The sequence below is a fragment of the Hyperolius riggenbachi genome, chromosome 1 (assembly GCF_040937935.1).
Source record: "Hyperolius riggenbachi isolate aHypRig1 chromosome 1, aHypRig1.pri, whole genome shotgun sequence".
Classification (NCBI taxonomy): domain Eukaryota; kingdom Metazoa; phylum Chordata; class Amphibia; order Anura; family Hyperoliidae; genus Hyperolius; species Hyperolius riggenbachi.
This window is the reverse complement of record NC_090646.1, coordinates 467588785-467611322: the sequence shown is the minus strand read 5'-3', so window position 1 is coordinate 467611322 and position 22538 is coordinate 467588785. Positions and strand designations below refer to the sequence as shown.

General features: G+C 42.1%; 1 protein-coding gene across 1 annotated transcript in view; it reads left to right on the top strand.

Moving 5' to 3' along the window:
* Window positions 1-22538, top strand: part of MED13L (mediator complex subunit 13L) — a 220627-nt gene that overhangs the window by 130551 nt on the left and 67538 nt on the right. Inside the window, exons 7-13 of the mRNA XM_068239868.1 lie at window positions 2290-2478; window positions 7055-7229; window positions 7313-7411; window positions 8846-9562; window positions 9745-9964; window positions 11101-11203; window positions 16108-16217. Coding sequence (XP_068095969.1) covers window positions 2290-2478; window positions 7055-7229; window positions 7313-7411; window positions 8846-9562; window positions 9745-9964; window positions 11101-11203; window positions 16108-16217 — 1613 coding nt within the window. The remainder of the gene's footprint in view (window positions 1-2289; window positions 2479-7054; window positions 7230-7312; window positions 7412-8845; window positions 9563-9744; window positions 9965-11100; window positions 11204-16107; window positions 16218-22538) is intronic.

The following is a 22538-nucleotide window of genomic DNA, read 5'->3' as shown; positions in this document are numbered from 1 at the left end:
GTTAGGGTTTGCTGAAGGGAAGGGGGTTTGTCAGGATGGGCATCACATTATTATTGAGTTTATATAGTGCCATCATATTACACAGTGCTGTGCAATACATAGGATCATCAGAGCGGAGGTTAGATTCATAGGTCAGGTGATATCATTCAAGTTATGTGCCATGTCAGAGAGGTTAAGAGTTAGCCACCTGGGTAGGTTAAGGGGTTTGGTTAGGTAAAATGCTGGAAAAGCAGGTATAGTGGACGGCTGACTTCACTTTCTTTTTAAGCCCCGTCTACATGGGGAGAGATTGTGGCGATCCGGCGGCTCGATTAGCCGCCGGATCACCTCTTTCGCGTGCCCGCCGCGTCCCCACTCGGCGCGCGTGCGCGGGAATCAATAACCGCTTGATTCCCGCTCGTCCCCGCGCCGTGCCGCTTATCTGCCGCTCGATTCCCTGCCATTGTCCCCTCGCGGGGAGCGAGCAGGGAATCGGCGGTGCTAAGATCCGTCCTGTCGGATCTTATCTTGCTAAGGCACATCGCTGAACAGTGTTAAAGGATTATCTTGTTCACTCGTGCTGCAGGTAAAAGGCAGCAATCAGATAAGCACCCCCTGCAATGTAATACACAAAGGCACTTTTCCAATTAACTTTTCCTTCTGAGTTTTCTCATAGGTGATTTTTTTCACGTCTCGTCAATAACATACATTTTTAAAACACCAGCTAGAAAGACGAAAGTAAAGAGCTGTCAGCCATACTATATCAGAAAAAAAACCACACATATATAAGTAGATAAATACTTGCTCTACTTACATAACCTATGTATTGCACTGTCCACGTTTTGAGTTTGGGATTTTTCTACAGTAAAAAAAGAAAAGTTTTAGCATTTCCCATATTAAGTGTGTCTATTTTGAAGCCAATCCTGATGCAATTTCCTCCCTCACTATCCTCTGCCTGATTTGCCCGTCCTTCACTACAGAAAGTGCATCGTATCCACATGAGAAATATTGGCCAATCAGAGAGGAACAGAGGTGTGTGGGAGAACAATTTTGATAGTACTTCCTTTTACCTTTTTTTTTTTTGTACTTTTTAAAATGCAAAATGCTGAAAAGTTATTTAAAAGGAAGATTGAGACATTAACTCCTAGGAGAAAACGCAGAAGAAAAAGGTAATGGAATAAGGGCCAAAGTCTGTTAACCCTTTTCGGTCTCTGCAAAGTGAAACTAAAGTTAAAAACATACTCTGTTAACCCTCTCAAAAACTTTTTAGGAAGAAATATGTCTATAAAAGTTATCATAGTGTTGCTAATCTAGCAGAAAGGAAACTATAGTTTCACTTTAAAGTTACAATGAGCTCTGTCTAGGAATTCACTTTTTGAGGATTAAGCATGTTGACATATTTTAGCAAACAGTCAGAGAAATGCACTGTGAATCTTTTAGGCCTCGGACGTACTAGCAGCACAGCAATTTCTGGAAATCACTTTCATTGGGCTAGGAGAGGAGGAGACCAGTAGGCTCTGCTGAGATGCTCTAGCACTCCGGATCTTTACCACGACACATTTGGGGGAGGGGCTGGTTGTACACACCACACTATTTTCTCACTAGTGATGGCACTGACTGGCTTTATCAGCCCAAAACACTGATCATGTGTAATGGCTTTTGTTCTTAATTGTATACCAACAGTATTTATTAAAAGTGCATTGGGCAAGTTTATGTAGATAAGCTTCGAGCACAGCTATTGTAACTAGGGGGTTATTTACTGTATATACTTGAATACAAGTCGACCTCGTGTATAAGTCGACTTCAATATTCTACCCTCTTAAGCTGGAATTTTTTATTGACTAAAGTATAAGTCTACTCAGCAAAGTCAATGGCTGCACTTGGGGCTCAGGAGGGGTTAATGACTGCACTGCATACAGTATTGCAACAATTAACCCCTCCTGTTCCTTAAGTGCAGCCAATACCTCCTCCAGGCCCCCAAGTGCTGCAATAATTAATTCCTCTTATGCAGCCCAGTATTTCCCCCCTGCCCCTTTCCTTGTTAATTGTTGTGACCAGGACTTTCAGACCTGGTGTTTTCCTGGCATTTCCTTTCCTCAAACTATCACTTACCACAGGGTAAATTGCTGCAAATGGGAATGTCACTATTAGTACACACATTACTCCGTGTGCTCAGTGTTGCCCGTGACTTGTGTATAAATCAACCCCTGTATTTTTATGAAGTGAATCGGGCCTAAATTTCTAGACCTATACTAGAGTATATACAGTATGCGTGGGTTTATTGTAAGTTTTTGTCTTTTCTCTCTTTAGGTGGTGTTCGGATGGTGTATCCCTCAGCCTTTGTTCTCATTGCTCACAGTGACCTGCCTGTTCCACCTAGCACTGGAGCTGCTGTGAATAACACCACAAATACACAGCAAAATACCTCTGTCACTAAAGATCCCAGTCCTTGCAGGATGCCTCTAACACCTCCCACTTCCCCTGATCAGGCTGTGCCTGGTAAGTGTGAGTATACAAATAGTATTTGCAACTGTAGCCTCTAAAGTTGCCCACATCAGTATATTCAATAGATTAAATGTTAGGTATGATGTAAGTATTGAATCTAAGGAAACTATTAAAGAGGACCATGCGCTATTAGTTCATGAAAAAGTGTTTTTTCGATTAGTACATCGGTGCCTAGATTGAGAATCCATGTTTTGCATCACTTGAAAGGGACCATACACTGGTTCGATTGCATTGTAGTATAATTTCGATTTAAATTTTTATGGGAAATTATCAATGTTTATATTGATTACACTTAGATAAGATGGCTTCACTGTCAAAACAAATAAAAAATGTGACTAGTGTATTGGCATCTTTGACATGTGGCATTCACAGTCAACATTACAATTAAAATGTTGATTGGACTTTTCCAGTCTTTAGTTGATCAGTCCCAGAAATAGAGCTAGGGGGGGCGGCAGCCAGCAGTAGTACTTGATCAAGGTTTCCATAACTTTTTTACTGCATTGGGCTGTACAAAGCTAGCAGCTGTCGGGATTGGTCATCGGAAATGGTGCAAAGTGGTAGAACAGGTAAATGATCAGTATTTGTAAGATGATTATAATTTACCTGATCTACCAAAAATTGTACAGTGTAAGTTTAATAAATAAACCATAGTGTAATGATTAACTCACAGCAAACGATCAGTAATGGCATTCAGTGCTGTAACTACTGTAAGAGTCTCATAGCTATACACTGCAATGGTTTGTGTAAAATTATTTGATTGGTACACTAAATGAGTCCTCTTATCTCAACAATATCTGTGTAACTCTCCGCTAGAGCTCCAGGCTCACTGTGGTCAGATGGCAGTAACCCTGGAGCTCAAGTGGCAAATTGCAAAGCTACTGGGTAGACGCAAGCTGGAGCGAAGAGAGGTAGCTAAAATCTGTGGCAGGCTTTCAATGCGTGTTCTGTATTGGGGGGGGGGGGGGGTTCAAGGGAAAGAACATTGGGGAATAGGCCAAGGTCATGTCACTGCATTTGCCCTATTTTTAGGGAAAAAGTGGGGAGGACTTATCTGGAGATAGTGTATGTATACGGTATGATATAGACTTTTGGCAGTGTTGTTTGTAACTGTTCTATTTTCCTGAAAGCAAAATGGTCTTTGAAATAAGATATAAAAAAGTTATCAAATGAATGATCTTGTTTATCTACTCATGGCTGCTCAAATGGTTTCCTGTTTTAACAGTACATGGTATTATAATTTATGCTTTTGTACATTGAACAATTTCTATGCATTATTAAATGATTATTCTTCATTAACTGTCCCTCAGAGGGACACAGTCTGTCTTTACCAGAGTCTTAAAGGAAACCAGAGCTGAGATAAACTAAAAGTTTTATACATACCTGGGGCTTCCTCCAGCCCCATGCGCACAGATCGCTCTCATGCCGCCGTCCTCGGTCTTCTCCCTCTTCGGTACCAGGTACCGGCGGCTTGGGAGCGATACGTGCGTATGGGGCTGGAGGAAGCCCAAGGTATGTAGAAAACTTTGTTTATCTCAGCTTTTATACACTTTAAAGGGAACCTTAACCGACCTCGAAATAAAGGTTTTACTTACCTGGGGCTTCCACCAGCCCCGCTGTAGATGTCCTGTACCCACGCCATTACTCACTGATCATCCAGTCCCCTGCCGTGGCTCAGTCTTGTTTTCATGCTCCCGTCCCTACTCATGCGCAGTATGCATGCTACATACATACGTACGCATGCTACATACATACGTACACGTAGTGCGCATGCGCAGGGCGGCCACAGGGACGTGATTGAAACTGAGCCAAGGCGGGAGACCGGATGATCTGTGAGTGACGGCGCGGGCACAGTCTGCAGGGGCTGGTGAAAGCCCCAGGTAAGTAAAGATTCTTTTTTTTTTTTCTTGCTCTGTTAAAGTTCCCTTTAAGGTGCATTCATATGTACAAGTACTGTTGCTGGCAAGCATCAGGACTCAATCCCTCAGGCAACAGCTTGGAACTAATTGCTGTACACCTAAACTACAGGCTGGCAATGTGTCTGTTGCAATGGAGGGGTTTGGAGGGACTATGACACAGCAAATGATAGAGCAACTTTCGACCGGTGTGGTGGGTTAGGGTAACAATTTGCTTGGGCATCACTGTCACTAAAGCTCCGACACGTTGGATCTGTGTGGCTTTGGGGGGGGTGGCACATGTTCATACGCTATGTTTACACGCTATGTTCACGGGCGAAATGATCCCGAATGTCCGCCTCAGCCGTGTGTAATCTAGCATGTGTATGTATCTTAAAGAGACACTGAAGCGAAAAAAAATATGTGATATAATGAATTGGTTGTGTACTATGAATAATTACTAGAAGATTAGCAGCAAAGAAAATATTCTCATATTTTTATTTTCAGATATATAGTGCGTTTTCTAACATTGCATCATTCTCTAATATGTGCAGATTACACAACACTCAGCATTCAAAATGATTCTTTCAGAGCAGTCTGTGAACTAATGACCTCTCCTCTAGCAGATAAAAAGAAAACTGTTCACTTACAGTTGAGATAATAAAAGTCAGAAGACAGTCCTCTCCACGACTTTGAAAGTCGTAGAGATTAATGGCTTTTTTGCATAGAGATAACAACTGAAGTTTCTTAACTCTTCCTGTACTGGAAACAATTACACTGATGTATCTGATCTTAATGTTTTATTTCTTAGCTGTACTACACATACAAATCATAATATCTTAATTTTTTTTTCGCTTCAGTGTCTCTTTAAAGGAGTACTGTAGGAGGTTAGGGGGGAAAAGAGTTGAACTTACCTGGTGCTTCTAACGGTTCCCCGCAGATGTCCTGTGCCCACACCAGCCCCCGATGCTCCGGTTCCCACTTCAGGTTCACTTCTGGAATTTGCAACTTAAAAGTTGGAAACCACTGCGCCTGTGTGGCCGCGTCCTCTCTTCCGCTGACGTCACTGGGAGCATACTGCGCAAGCGCAGACCGTACAGGGCCCGTGCCGTACACTCCCGTTGATGTCAGCGGGAACGAGGACGCGACCGCACAGACACAGTGGTTTACTAACTTTAAAGTCACAAATTCTGGAAGGGAACCGGAGGCCTCCGGCTCCCTTCCAGAATTTGTGACTTTAAAGTCTGAAAACCACTGTGTCTGCGAGTCCGTGTCTTCGCTTCTGCTGACGTCCCTGGGAGCATCGGTCAGTGGCTGCGCGGTCACAGGACGTCTGTGGGGTACCGTTAGAAGCCCCAGGTAAGTTCAACTCTTTTTCCCCATGCCCTCTACAGTGGTACTTTAAAGGAATCCTCAGGCAAAATAATGTAAATCCAATTTACTTACCTGGGGTTTTCTCCAGCCCCTTGCAGCTGACATGTCCCACGCTGACAGCTCCATTCGCAGCACCCGGCCCGGGGTCCCCGCATGGTGCAGAGGATGACCTCGAGGTCGTCCTTACTGTGCCTGCAGGAAGCGCCGCTGTCAATCAAGCCCACATTGTCCGCAGCGTACTGTGCAGAAGGCCCAGGGAAATAAATTGGATTTACGTTATTTTGCCTCATGATTTTTTTTGTAAGAAGCCACTTAGCTCACCAGTATATTTTTAGGATGTGGGAGGAAACCAAATCAACTAAAGGAATTCCATGTAAAGAAGGGAAAATATGCAAAGAAAGGTTTTACAGTTAAGTTATCGGATAACCAGAACTGGGATTTGTTTTGGGCATGAGGGAATACAAAAGTTCCCTACAAGGCAAAATTGCAATTAACCTTTGAATACCGCCTATAGATACTAAATGTTTAGTGTAGAGATTAGACACACAAGCTTTTAAGCTCTTTGGCCCCATCTGATGGTCATTTTTGAGAATTCCAGTGGAGACCTTTCGCAGTTTAACCACTTACAAACAGGTTCCATTTCAGGAGGTTGTTTAAGTTTTTTGTTTGTAGGTGGAGTCATGTGATAAACAGTGAAAGGTGGATAAATGGACTCTGCATTTGGGCATATAGTTTTTGTTTTTTTGTTTTTTAGTTTCAAAATGGTTTGAGGGCAATCCTCACATTACAGCAGTTGCACTCCATGCAGGGGGGTGGGGACATATACTTAAATCACATTTTTTTTTTTTCATTGTGTTTTTTATATAACGTAACAAAAATATGTAATAAAAAACTTTATCAATTAAATGTATGAAACGTTATAACTTGAGTTGTTTGTAAGTAGGGCACTGTATATTTTGTTGTTTTGCCTTCAGGAAACAAGTCTTTCTTCGGCTGGTATTTTTGCCAATAATTATTTTTTTGTTCATTTTTGCAAATGTGTGCTGTTTGTTAGTAGCAGAAGACAAATATTTACGCCCTTGAGGCTTTAGTTGAAGTTTTCGAGAATGTAAATATTTCCGGTTTGAAAAACCGCAAGTGGTTAATCTTGATTTGTAGAGTATGAGCTTATTTATTCATAAGCAATACATAGTGGTTTTACGCATGCCTTTTGATTGTGTCAGATATTGTTATGCTTTCTTCCTTTTTTTTTTTTTTTTTTTACAATTTATGTATTGAAGGTCTAAATGATAAACTCTTTACAGGAGATTTTAGGTTAGCAAATGTGTCGGCAAATGGGAGCACCCAAGGGGGTGTGGACCTAGCCAATCACTCAAGGCACAGTCCCAAGCATGGAGGAAGGAGCTATTTAAAGCTACGAAGTCACATGACACAAAGAGCATGGAGGGAGTGCATCTTGAACAGAAACCCATTATCCAAGTATGTCTGTCTTTTGTTTTAGTGTCCCTTTCTATTTCTTTTTTTCCCAAGATATGCAAGACATTTTTTTCCTTCTTTAAAAGGGTGTCTGTTATCAACCAGCAAGATGAAGAAACCCCAGTGAGCAGGGCACCTTGGGATTTCGTGGATCCAACCCAGAGGGTGAACTGTTTATGTTCCAGGTGAGGACTGTTTATATCTTACACAATTCTATACACCAAATAGTCTTAAGGGTGCTGGCTTTATTCATCGTGATCCAGGCAATGTAATATCTATTACTGATTTACAGTGTTTTTATGTTTAATTATTCCTTAGTTTATGAATCTTTCTAAATTGACACTTTTTAAAGCAGTTTTAACATTCCATATTTTTAAGATTGGCCTACTGGTATTGAGCTTAATCCCCAAAATGTACCAGTAGTTCCCTGGGATAGGTTTTTGTTACCTCGATCTACTTGGAGTGATAATCTTACTCAGAATGTAAGGTTTTAGGCAGCATTACTGAATGGGTTTGTGTGGCCTCCAGTTCCTTCTACCGGGCTAATGTTTGGATGTGCCTGTGAGGGAAATTTTCCCACTCACGGCTTGAGCCCACTAACACATTTGTGTCCACTTTTCAGCAACACATCAATGTTACAGTTGCTGAAAAACAGACACAACTGCGATAGTGAGCACAGGCACTCAGAGACGGGACTCACAGGTCTCACAAAAGACAGAGAATCTCCTCAAAAAGTTTGGTTTTAGCTCTCTTTAAAACAATAGCTGCACTTAGTTTAACCAGCTACATATAAGTCAGGGAAACTAATTAGAACAAGTGCAAGAAAAACAAAAGTCTAGAAAATGCTCAAAACCGGAGCAGTTGCGTAGTTAATTGCTCTGGGCAACACCAGCACTTTTCCTCTAGTTTTCTTTGCTCCTGTTGTGATGCATTTGCCCCTAATATTTTTTATTTGCTGTGCCTCTGTAAAAACCTATTGAGCCAGCCAACTTAAGAGTTGCTGAGACTGGGCTTCAAGCAGGGGACGTTGGCTGCAGTAACCACATACGCCAGTACTTTTTATTAGCAAGGTCTATTTTAATCTAAGATTCAGATGCTTTTACATTGAAAATGTTCAGAGGAACCTGAGGTGCGAGACCTATGGAAGCTGCCATATTTATTTCCTTTTAAACAATACCAATTTCTTGGCAGCCCTGCTGATCTTTCTAGTCAGTAGGGTCTAAATCCCACGCCTGAAACATGCATGCAGCTAATCTCGTCAGATTAGTCATAGACCTCTGATCTGCATGCTTGTTCAGGATCTGTGGCTTGAAGTATTAGACAGTGGATCAGCAGGACAGCCAGGCAATGTGCATTGTTTAAAAGGTTAATAAACATGTCGGCCTCCATAAACCTCTCACTTACGGTTCCCCTTAAGCCAAATCAAGCAAATGGTTTACCTTTGTTTACCCCTGAACATGCTAAGTTTACTATTTGACACCTTGTACATGAGCTAAGTTTACAATTTGACACCTTGTACATGACTGCTTGTGTTGAATATGATCAGATGATGTTCATTTTTAGAAAAGTAATTTCCAGTATTTTTTGGTTTATTGCATCTTTGACATTACCTTCTGCAGACACAAGCTCTCCAAGCAGCGTGGTGCTCAAAGTGCAAGTCGTCCTCCTTCAGTTTCCCAAGCAGGTGTGGGTGGAACACCGTCCTCCAGTAACTCTTCCCTTCAGCCTTCTGCCTCGTCCAAGCACAAACCTAACGATCGCCCAGAGAAGGCAGACAAGCTTCAGAAAAAAGCCACTACTCCATTTCATCACCGCCCTTCACCCACACAAAATGAGCAGTGTTTGGCCCCGGAGCAACCCTTACAGCAGCGTCAAGTAACAGAGCCTGTAAATGGAGCACCGACCACAACCAGGCAGTTCTCAGCTGCACTCCCTGCAGGGGAAATGGAACAGCTTTTACCAGTACATCCCACAGACTCTCCTCATTCCCCTGCTTCTCCTATGCCCCCTACTCTTAGCCCGCAGCCGCCACAACAAGAGGTCGAAGTGCCTGATCAAGAGGTGGCCGTATCAAATCTTTACCCAAATGGTTTGGAAATGCAGCCACTTGATGACAGGACGATAATGGCTGCCAGCCTTGGCATGCCTATGATGACAGAAATGAGTGAAACACGTTTGTATTGTGCTGGGCTTCCCCAGAACCACCAAGCAGAGAACAGGTGGCAGGGATACAGGCTTCCACATACAGGGAGTATAGACTTTTGTCCGCCAGAAATCCAGGGAGAGTGGTACGAGACAAAACCGGAGGTGGGATCTGAGAGTACTGCACTTAAAAGGTGAGGAACTCTACAATGATGCTGATTAAGTAGCGGGTATCCCTGACCAGGCATGGAAATATCTAGTTTCTAGCATAAATAATTGGAGCGCTCGGCAGATGGGCAGCAATGTTTAGTTGTGTGTGGAGAATGTGGATGCAGAGTGCAGTACCTTTTCTTATTTCACGTTTCCATTTATTTAGGCTTCTTGCTCAGCCCAACAAACGTTTTAAAGTCTTGGATGAGAAGCGTCAGGTTGTAGCAGAAAACAGCTATGGGGAGCAGCTTCCCCTCCATCTCTGTGAGGGATTTGGTGACTCCACTGATCCCTACACTTTTGAGGATGGAGATATAAAATACAGTTTCACTACTACAAGCAAGAAATGCAAGATTGGAGCAGAGCGGGACCTTCAAAAGCAAAAGGTACATAGCTCTCATGACAGTCCTGTGAAGTGTAAGTAAAACTTACTAGATGAAAGTCACTTCAAATACCAGTTGAGGGTGTAATACCGGTAAGTGTTTAAAAACCCCTGCAGCTCTTTCAGGATGTGCAAGAAAACTCCAGTCACACATATAAAATTACTTTATCATTTTATCACCCAGAAGATCTGTATTTGCTTTGCATAAGGTAAATTACAATATTTCAGATTCTGGAGACTTATGCTAGGTACACACCATACAATTTTCTGGCAGATTTACCTGCCAGATCGATTAATTTCCAACATGTCCAATCTGAATTTCGATTCATTTTTAAATCGTTTTTTGATCAATTTTCGTTCAGTTCTATGAAAATCTATTGAAAAAACGATTAAAAAAAGATTGGAAAATCGATTGAAATTCAGATCGGACATGTTAGAAATATTAGATCTGCCAGAAAATTGTATGTTGTGTACCTTGCTTTAGCTAAGCATTCTTGAAACAAACGTTTTGGACCACTTATTCACCACTTAAGGACCGCCTAACGCCGATAGGCGGCGGCGGGTTTAAGTGGTTATTACATGGAAACTTTCCATGTCAGTTCACGGAGACAGTCTCCGTGAACAGTGCGCGAGCCGCCGATTGCGGCTCGCACGCCTAATGTAAACACGCGGGGAAGAAATCCCCGCTGTTTACATCAATATGGCGCTGCTACGCAGATTGGCGATCCCCGGCCTCTGGCCGGGGATCGCCGTCATTTGATAGGCTGAAGCTTATCCTACAACCGTCCTGCGCAGCTGAATGAGGGAGAGGGAGGTAGGGGGAAGGAGGGAGCGCCGAAAACGCTATGGAGGGGGGCTTTGAAGAGCCCCCCCCCCCGCTCGACCACACGGAGCGGCGGCGATCAGACCCCCCCCCCCCCCCCAGCAGGTCATCCCCCACTAAAAAAGGGGGGGGGAAGTCTGATCGCCCTGCCGTGCACACGAAATGAATCACACTAATGGAAACTGTCGCCACGGATTGGATGACAACATCCTGGTAGTGGAAAAGGGCCCTTAGACACAGGTGTACTGCAGGAGGGCATGTGTGACTGCTTGTAAGTGTTTGACTTGATAAATCACATTTGTCCTGTGTTCTTGTAGAGTGAAGAAGAGTTTGAGAAGGATGCATCGCCAACGGAGCACCCTGTACCAGTGCCTGATGGGAAAGACGCCATGTCCATCTTTAGTCCCACATCTAAAACTGGTGAGTACTTCACATTAATATCCGTCAGTTGGGCTTTACAGATTTAAAAAAAAATAAGTAGAGCTTCTGAAAGTGGTAATTCAATAAAATTACATTTAAAGTACTCCTGAATTGACTTAACTGTGCAATAACGTCCATGGTTGGATAGATTACCTTACTGCTGAATGTGCTGCTGCTGATCATATCCGGAGACCTTATTTGGGATCTTCAGTCAAAGAAACTGCAGCCCTGCGTGATTGCGAACTCGTGCCTACACAGTTCATTCATCACTCTGCACCGCTCAGAGGAACTTTTGGACGGATGCAGTGTTTGGGGTAGGTAGAGACCCCGACAACAATGAGCAGTGGCAGCACATCCAGTAACCGGTAATCTAGCCCACCGTGGCCTCTATTGCAAAGTCAACTCGGGTACTTAAAAAGTGGTCACATGCTTGCATTAACATATTTATAAAATTCAAAGTTCCTCTTTTTTGTCACAGGAAAAAAAAACTCTTGTATTAACAAGAGATAGTCACAACATTTATTATTGTTATTTATATAGCGCCAACATATTCTGCAGCGCTTTACAAAGCACAATAAGATGACAAGAGGAACATGGGTATAACCAAAAAATTTACTGCAGAGTCTCAAGAAGCACAAATATTGCAACAAAATAGTAAACATTAGAAGGATGACCCAGCTCTTGCGAGCTTACAATCTAAACAGCCTTGCATGGGAAAAAGCAAATGTGGCAGTTCCATATATATCTACCTAAATTTTACACATGAAAGTTGATACTTTCTACATTAAGTGGTCTCGAGATAGAAGTTTCAGTAACAGTTATCAAATAGATATAAACATTTTAAATATACTTTGTTATAAAAGGTTAAAATCTCTTAATAACGGTAGTTGTCTTTCATGGAAGACATTTGAATGATGGTTACAAAATATATAAAAAATTCAAACCTGGTTTAAATCTCTAGTCTAGAACAAATGTCTTTTAAAGCAGCACTTAAAGAACAAATGAAGTGAGAGATATGGAGGCTGCCATATTTATTTCCTTTTCAGCAATACCAGTCATGGCTGTCCTGCTGATCTTTTGCCTCTAATCCTTTTAGCTATAGCCCCTAAACAAGCATGTAACAGATCAGGTGTTTCTGCATGTTGTGTTTTTTCACACGTCTTCAGCGTTATGTTTTAGCAGTGGAGTAGGGACTGTGATGCCAGGTTTGAATGATACTTCTAGCTGGGTGTCATCAGCATGTCAGGCCATGTTTTTGAATGATCTTTCCAAGTGACAGCATGTATATGGTGAACAGCAGAGGGGATAGCATTGCACCCTGGGATACACCTTATTTTAGTGGTACAGGGTTGGAGAATAAAGGCCCCAAGGATACCTTTTGTGATCTGCCAGCCTGGAAGTTGTTGAACCACTGTAAAACTAAGCCATCTATACCACAGTACTCTTGTAGCTGGCTAAGCAAGATCTCTCTCGATCATCTGAGTCAAAATCCACTGAGAGGTCAAGCATAATCAGGATGAAGTATTGGCCTCTGTGTCTTGCCATGAGCAGATCGATACAGATCTGCATGATGGCTGTTTCACAGCTGCAATGTTTTTTGAAGCCAGATTGAAGGGGGTCAAGGATGTTGTTTGTTGCTGGCTTCAAGTTTGAAATGCACAAAACTCATGACAACCATTTGTCTTCTTTTGTACCTTCTATCCTTATTCATTATCAAACTTCAGTGTTAGTATTTTGAAATACTGCTGATAGGCCAGGTCCAATGCTTATACGTTTTCCAGTGGATTTTTCTTAACTAAAATTCATTTTTCACCACTAAATACGCTAATGAGATAAAGTTCAAGTTGCATAAATTATCAAATCGCTACCACAGCACGGATTACTGCAATATAAAAATTAACTTTTATTGCTCATACATAAAATAATACCAAATCCTACAAAACCCTATATTTAAAACACCCTCTAATAGGGTATTACCTGTGAAAGTCCCACAGTGCGCACTGTATATATGACCCAGGGCGATAAAAATCGCCTATGCTCTTGATATAAAGCCTCAAATGACTGTCACAATGTCCATAAAAATGCATCCTTCTGTAACTGCAGTGTTCAAAAAACATCTGTATTCATAATTATGCAATAGTCCATGAGGTAGAATAAATTGCGTAAATTTCAACAATGCGCATAAACAGTTGAATAGTCCGATTGGGCCTCATTAGATATAAAGTTCATATAAAGCCGCTAATTGTGCTTAATATTGGCCATGAGTGTAACATAGGAAAATAAAGTATGGAACGGTCTCACCATTTGTAGTCACCAGTTGGATTCGCTGGATATTAGTGGTAGAAGTTTTAGAGACCTTGCTTCACCACTATGGCGACATCTCGCCTTGTGGCAGTCAGTACTCCATGTCACACTCCCGGCAACTTGCATAAGGTTTACTGTCCCAGTTAGCTTCCAACTCCCAGTGGTGATGCTGATTAGCACTGTAGCGGCACACTGCGGGACCATCACCTGTGTCGGCCGGTTTCACTGGACACGCCGGTTTTCTCGAGAAAGGATATAGTTAATAGATTAGTTGTGTTTTTCTCATCAAACAATATTGTGCTAATGTACTATGATCTGCCTCATCGAATCTTGACTTGTTGTTCTATTGTAGTTATTGAAATTGGGCACCTCTTGCTCTTCCTTATCCCTACCTACTTTATGGAATAAAACGGGGAACTTGGCAAATAGTTAAGGAGAGTGTGTACAGCAATGTTCCTAAAATTTCACCCAAACACATCAGTGACAATTGTTTAGACGACTGTAATCAAGTATGTGCTTGCAGCTTTAATCCAATCTGATCCGAATGATGAGCAGGTAAAATTGGATCATTAGTGGGCACCTTTAAGGCCCATACCCACGCTAGTCTGAAGTCAGCTGTGGTGGATGGTAATGACTGCTACGGCCGAGAAACGGGGCCGTCAGACTAGCATGGGTGCAATGACCATTGCTAAAGATCTGGCATGTAGGATCTTAAGCAATGCGTGACACCCGATCACATTGTTTCGCCGGTCCATCACGTGCATTCATTGTCCCTCCCCCATGCATAGCAACATACATGCGTATGTACAGCATCGAGGCTGTTCTGATGCACGGCAGATCGATCCCTTGGGGGACAGCGCTCGGGTACATATCACCCCAGAGTAGGTGCATAATACACAGTGAGGTAAATGGTATATGATACAGAAAGAAAGGATGCAGTGCACAAAGGCATTAAGCTGAGCTTTTAAAGTTTTGCATTTTTGTGCAGTAATGCACCACAGTAACTTATTAAATCAAGTTAAGTCTAAAGTTACACTGTAGGTCCACCTTAATTATGCTTGTATTAGCGCCATCTCTTGGAATACACTTGCTGAATGTAAAATTACTTAAAGTGAACCTGAAGTAAGAAGTATATGGAAGCTGCCATATTTATTTCCATTGAAACCGTATCAGTTGACTGGCAGCCCTACTGACCTGTTTCACTGCAGTAGTGTCTGAATCACACCAGAAATAAGCATGCTGCTAATCTTATCCGATTCAGCAAAATTGTCAGAAAAACACCATTTGCTGCATGCATGTTCGTGGTCTATGGCTAAATGTATTAGAGGCAAAGGATCAGTAGGATAGCTAGGCAACAGGTATTGCTTAAACGGAAATAAATAAATATGGCAGCCTCCATATCCCTCTTACTTAAAGGAACACTATCAAACCAAGTGTTCGACAATGACAATGTACAAATAATGTCTAAGTAGCTGTGTAAACCTTTTCCTACTTTTCATATTAAATATCAGACGTAACAGTTTTAATTCATTGTGTGTAAATTTTAGCTATGTTTTGAATGTTTTATTTGCATATGTGAATCTCTGCAATCTGACATGCTAAGAACAATGTAACATTGAAGCAGGGTTATATGAAATGCCTCTTGTGCCAGGTTTCACATACTATTACAAATGTTTATGTTGCACATAAGTTACATTTCCTGCTTTCTGCAGACAGCTCACAGAGACAGGCAGCTGCAATGAGAGCTTTCTTTAACACACAGGGTTAACAGATGTAGTGTGCAGGGAATCCCACCTCCTCTGATTCACTCAGCCGTCAGATTTGGCGACACTGAATTGTAAAATGAATTATATAACAGTAAACAAAAAGATAAGCATTGAAATGTATACCCATGTACTTAAAGAGAACCAGAGACAAAGAGCATAACCGATTTATACATACCTGGGGCTGCCTCCAGCCCATCAGCCTGGATCGCTCCCACGCCGCCTTTCTCCGCTGCCTCTGTCGGCCGGTACCAGGTCCCGTCATTTCCGCCAGTCGACGCAAGAGCAGTGCGCTCCCTCCGTACTGCACAGGCGCATGCGTAAAGAGCCGGAGGGAGCCCCTGCACATGCGGAAAACTGGTCGCGTCCGGCGGAAGTGATGGGACCCGGTACCAACGATAGAGGCAGCAGAGGACGGCGGCGTGGGAGCGATCCATGTGGATGGGGCTGAAGGAAGCCCTAGGTATGTATAAAATATTTTTTCATTTTTTTAGCTGGTCTTCGTCTTGGGTTCCCTTTAACAGCACTTCCCAAACTATTCCTATCTCAATTTAAAAAACATATTAATTGATAGTGTTCCTTTAAGATGTCTCTGCTATGTCTCTCTCTGCCCCTCTCCGGCATGCTTGTGTAAACAAAATGACTAAATATTTTTGAACCCAAACTGCTAAAAGGTTTGCAAATGTCCCAGAAAGTGTTTTGTTTATTAGTACAACATTAACAAACCTAATCTACCATTGACATGTATTTGTTAAAGTGTGACGTGTAGGTGGCAAGTTTTATTTGCTTATAAATAAATCTGACAATGAACATACAATCTTTTTCTTTGCACTTCAGATCCTCGGCAGGACCGGGGGATAGCAGCTAGCCTCACGCAGGTTACTGACTTGGCTCCCTCCCTTAATGACCTGGACAACATTTTTGATAATTCTGAAGATGAAGACCTGGTGAGCTCTTTATGCTATAACACTTTCTAAGTATTTGTTGTCTAGACAATAAGAAAAGGTTTCTAAAGCATAGCCTTTTTAGAAATGTTCCTAACATATAAAGCAATCCTGATAACAGATTTTGCTATTAGTAAAATTTGCTGTCTGCCATTTCTGTCAGGACAGTCATATATGCAGCTGAGCAGTAGTTGAAAACATTTAGGCATGGAACACACTTTCAATTTTCTGTGTGCCTTTTTCTGCTTTCGTTTTCTGAACACCAAGTGTGTTTCTATGCATAAAAATCCATGTTTTTCCACAGAAGCTAATGTAATTGATGGGGAAAACAGACAAAATGTGCAGAATGTCAGTTTTCTTTTTTCTTTTTTTTCCTGTGTGCAAAAAAAAACAAAAAACCCTGCATTAAGTGTGAACTAGACCATTGATTAAAATCAGTTCTCGGTTTTTCTGTGCAGAAAATGCGCACATGTTCCCTGCATAAGGGGGACTGGGAAGGACCTTTTTACTACTGAAAGGAGAATCTGGCAGCATTAGAATCATCTAGTGGGAAGCTTGCAAAGCTAATATTAAGAGATTTTTCCAGCTGATGTTCTATGGATTTTCAGCTCCCATAACTGCTTCCCAGTAGTCCTGCGCATGTGCATTGAGTACACGCTGCTTAGGCCCCATACACACATCAGACCATAGTCTTTTGAAAATGAAAGATCACAGACCAATCTTACCACCCTTCGTGTAGTATGAGAGCCATACTCTACACAGTCTATTCTATGGAGCTGAACTCCACATCAGAAAAAAATCTTTGCAAGATGCTGCACACACAGATGCTGTACAGACACAAAAGATCAGTATCTGCAAAAGATCTGTTCCTGCCAAAAATCCATTCCTACAAATTGCAATGATAGTCTATGAGATCTGCAGATCATCATACACATGATTTAACTGACATTCATCTGCAGATCAAGCAATCATCTGCAGATCTGATAATCCATCCTGGTGGATCTGATCTGCAGATGAATGTCAGTTAAATCATGTGTGTATGATGATCTGCAGATCTCATAGACTATCATTGCAATTTGCAGGAATGGATTTTTGGCAGGAACAGATCTTTTGCAGATACTGATCTTTTGTGTCTGTACAGCATCTGTGTGTGCAGCATCTTGCACAGATTTTTTTCTGATGTGGAGTTCAGCTCCATAGAAAAGACTGTGTAGAGTATGGCTCTCATACTACATGAAGGGTGGTAAGATTGGTCTGTGATCTTTCATTTTCAAAAGACTATGGTCTGATGTGTGTATGTGGCCTTAGACTGTTTCCTCTTATAAAACTGTTACCCTTAGCAGAGCAACCTGAGTTACCAGCCCGAAGCTCAGTGAGCGGGTGCGGTTCCACTATCCAAGTGGATATAGAATAAAAGGCCTATGAGGGTTATTCCACTATGTTGCTTACGTTTTCTATGAAATCGTTAATGCGCTGTCTGTAGGATTTTCTGAGCAGTTGAAGGAATGATGCAAAATTGCGCCTTCCTTCAAGATTGCCAGGTAAATAGTTTAGCGTTTGCAACAATTGCTAGTTGGTCCCGGATCTTAAGAATTTTGATACCTGTGATTGTCTCATCTGAAACTACTACTTAGTTTAAATACATTTGTCTCACCATGTTCCTAATGGCCATATATATTGCCGCGAATAGACAGATTTTTTTTTATTTATTTAATTATATATTTTATTGCACTTACTGGATGTAAAGTGGGGTGTTGGCCGATCTGTAGAGCATGTATTACGGGTGATGTCTAGGGGGGGGCACCCTTATGCAGAGCATGCTACAGTATATACAGCTACTTGTTGTTGTTTCTTTTCCCCCGGATTGCATCCTCTAAGCTTTCCGTCAGCTTTCTGAATTGGCCACTAGAGCCCCAGGTCCACTGCGGTCACATGATTGGACAAAGTTAGCCTGGAGCACTTGGGGCCAGCTCATCAGCTGCATGGGGCACTAGAGGAAGCAAGCGGGAGCGAGACGGGAAGCTGTACATACTAAAGCATGCTGGTACACGCACTCTGCACGTGTTGGCAACTACAAATCGGTGCTCTGTCTCTGTATACGGTATGTCTTTACTAATTCACCATGCTGTCCTACCTGACTTGACTTTATTATTCTATTGGAATATCTGCAGTGGGAGACTTACCTCTTGTCCCTGGCACTCTATAGAACTGAACAGGCAGATAACCTAACAGTGTGTCAGTACAGTGATAATATGCAAAATGTCAAATGATAAAAGTAGCTGCGCTAAAAAACAATGATATTTATTCAAATCATACAAACACAATAAAAATGGACCTAATCCAAAATCATTTCACCTTGCAATCACACCTCGATTACACACAGTGGAAGGGCCCTTCCAAAAAATATATATGTATATTCACTGTGTACACAAAGCTTCTAGCGATATCAAGGCTAGTGTTAAAGAAAATTCCTCATCAAGATAAAAAAAACCTGTTCCCAGGTAAGACAATAGGGCTTCCTTTTAAGTGCCAAGTTCATCCAGTTAATTAACTATTCCTTAGCATCTCCAAAACCAAGGTATTCAAACCTACAGTTCCGATTTCATCAACAGGTATAAGAGATGGGGGGAGGGAAGGGGGGAGAGGGGAAAGCAGACTCCACTGTTAACACATTCCAATTTCCTACTTAAAGAAGGCAAATAATTCCATTTCACTATTTAAGCCTTTTGGAACCATTGTGTCAATTGGAAAATCCATTTGGACTCATTCTGTGACATTTTATGTATGTAGTCACCTCCCCTTTTTCCACGTTTTATAACTTCCAAACCAATGAAGATAGTGTCCCTTAGGGACCCATTATGCTTTTCCTTATAATGTTTAGACAGTGGGTGTCCCTCCTTCTTATTAACAATATTGTTAAAATGTTCCCCCTATTCGCTGCTGCAGGAGTCTTTTAGTCCTTCCCACATATCTTTTCTGGCAGGGGAACTGGATGCAATAGATCACACCACAGGTGGTACAAGTAATCCAATCCTTTATCTTGTATCTCGTTGCATCCGGTGCCTCCACCTCCACTATCTAATGCTGGGTACACACTGAGATTTTCTGGTCGATTTACTGTCAGATCGATTATTTCCAACAAGTTCGATTTGCTTTCCAATCGATCTCTGAGCATTTTCCGATCGATTTCCGTTCACTTTAATAGGAAATCAATCGGAAAATGCTGAAAATAATCGATCTGACAGTAAATCTACCAGAAAATCTCAGTGTGTACCCAGCATTACCAGGATTCCTGCTTCTTTTGCAGTTGAGGCAGAGACCACATCTGGAAAAACCGCCTACGCCTCGTCTCTCCTGAGCCACATCATATTTACACTCATTGGCTGCCGTGGCAATAGACAGACCTATGTTTGGGGCCCTTTTAAAGAGAAGTTTTGTTTTTTTTGGGCAGTGGTTCACCCACAATCTAATAATTCCCGCTATCTTACTGGATTGTGCCGTATATTGGAGGACCACACTGAAGTCATTACCACTCCATTCATTTTTGGCTTTTTTGGTCATTAATTCTTCCCGGGTCTTTTGTCTCACAGTCAACCTTGAGTGTTCTACAGTGGTGTGAAAAACTATTTGCCCCCTTCCTGATTTCTTATTCTTTTGCATGTTTGTCACACTTAAATGTTTCTGCTCATCAAAAACCGTTAACTATTAGTCAAAGATAACCTAATTGAACACAAAATGCAGTTTTAAATGATGGTTTTTATTATTAAGTGTGAAAAAACCCTCCAAATCTACATGGCCCTGTGTGAAAAAGTGATTGCCCCCCCCCCCCCCCCCCCTTGTTAAAAAATAACTTAAAGGTGGTTTTACACCTGAGTTCAATTTCTGTAGTCACCCCCAGGCCTGATTAATGCCACACCTGTTTCAATCAAGAAATCACTTAAATAGGAGCTATCTGACACAGAGAAGTAGACCAAAAGCACCTCAAAAGCTAGACATCATGCCGAGATCCAAAGAAATTTAGGAACAAATGAGAACAAAAGTACTGTAATTGAAATCTATCAGTCTGGTAAAGGTTATAAAGCCATTTCTAAAGCTTTGGGACTCCAGCGAATCACAGTGAGAGCCATTATCCACAAATGGCAAACACATGGAACAGTGATGAACCTTCCCAGGAGTGGCCGGCCGACCAAAATTACCCCAAGAGCGCAGAGAAAACTGATCCGAGAGGTCACAAAAGACCCCAGGACAACATCTAAAGAACTGCAGGCCTCACTTGCCTCAATTAAGGTCAGTGTTCACGACTCCACCATAAGAGACTGGGCAAAAACGGCCTGCATGGAAGATATCCAAGGCGCAAACCAATTTTAAGCAAAAAGAACATTAAGGCTCGTCTCAATTTTGCTAAAAAAAATCTCAATGATTGCCAAGACTTTTTGGAAAATACCTTGTGGACCGACGAGACAAAAGTTGAACTTTTTGGAAGGTGCGTGTCCCGTTACATCTGGCGTAGAAGTAACACAGCATTTCAGCAGAAGAACATCATACCAACAGTAAAATATGGTGGTGGTAGTGTGATGGTCTGGGGTTGTTTTGCTGCTTCTGGACCTGGAAGGCATGCTGTGATAGATAGAACCATTAATTCTACTGTCTGCCAAAAAATCCTGAAGGAGAATGTCCGGCCATCTGTTCGTCAACTCAAGCTGAAGCGATCTTGGGTGCTGCAGCAGGACAATGACCCAAAACACACCAGCAAATCCACCTCTGAATGGCTGAAGAAAAACAAAATGAAGACTTTGGAATGGCCTAGTCAAAGTCCTGACCTGAATCCTATTGAGATGTTGTGGCATGACCTTAAAAAGGCGGTTCATGCTAGAAAACCCTCAAATAAAGCTGAATTACAACAATTCTGCAAAGATGAGTGAGCCAACATTCCTCCAGAGCACTGTAAAAGACTTGTTGCAAGTTATCGCAAACGCTTGATTGCAGTTATTGCTGCTAAGGGTGGCCCAACCAGTTATTAGGTTCAGGGGGCAATTTCTTTTTCACACAGGGCCATGTAGGTGTTGAGGGTTTTTTTCTCACTAAATAATAAAAAAACATCATTTAAAACTGCATTTTGTGTTCAATTGTTATCTTTGACTAATAGTTAACGGTTTTTGATGAGCAGAAACATTTAAGTGTGACAAACATGCAAAAGAATAAGAAATCAGGAAGGGGGCAAATAGTTTTTCACACCACTGTATATGATCCATAGGGTAACCTTTATCCAGGAAGCACTCCACAAGTTTACCTGCTTCCTGATCATACTCATCTACCTCTGTACAGTTCCAGCGTAATCTCGTGAACTGTCCCTTATGCTAGGCATACATGGTAAGTTTTCTCCTTATCAATCGAGCTGCTGATGGCTCGATTGATAATATCCGACAGGTCCGATGACCTGCCAGATTCCCTGCTCGATCCCCGCCGGCGGACAATAGCTGGTAATCGAGCGGGTGATAAGGGATGCCCGCGGGGACTAGAGGGGATGCCCCGGCATCGAGCCAGCGGCTCGATCCATGTATGCCCAGCATTAGGAATATTTAACCAACGCAGGAGATGGCAGCTTGTATACAAAACATAACTGTTAACCTCAACAGACTTTTGGAAGGTTCTCGTATTTAATGAATTGGCACCCATGTACAATTCTAGGTCTAAGAAATTCACAGTGTTCTTGTTTATGTTTACTCTGAACTTAATTCCCCAATCATTTTCCCCAATCCTTTCAATGTACCTCTCAAGTGAGGTTTCATCACCTCTCCATATTAATAGCACGTCGTCAATAAATCGACGCCAAAGCACCGGGTTCGCACCTGGGCCATGCTCCCCATAAACATACATTTCCTCCCGATGGGACATAAATAGGTTAGCATACGCAGGTGCGAAACGGGTCCCCATAGCTGTCCGTCCCCCCCCCCCCCCCCCCACCCCCACCTGTAGGTACCACCTCCCATCAAATTCAAAGTAATTATGTTCCAAAATTATTCTGAGGGACTTTAGAATAAAACATCTCTGAATTTCACTCATAGATTTGTCATCCTCCAAGTGAGATCTAACTGCCTCTAATCCTCTTTCATGATCAATTATGGTATATAAGGAGGCTCAGTGTTCTCCCCAGAATTTTTTTCCAGCTGGGTGGCATGAAAATGTAGCTGGGTGGCATGAAAATGTAGCCGGGTGGCATCAAAAAGTAGCCGGGTGGGGCAATATGAGAGAATGCAGGGCCGCTGCCTTTCTGCACAATTCTGCTTACAGCACAGGAGGAGGTGAGCTGATGACAGCCGGGTG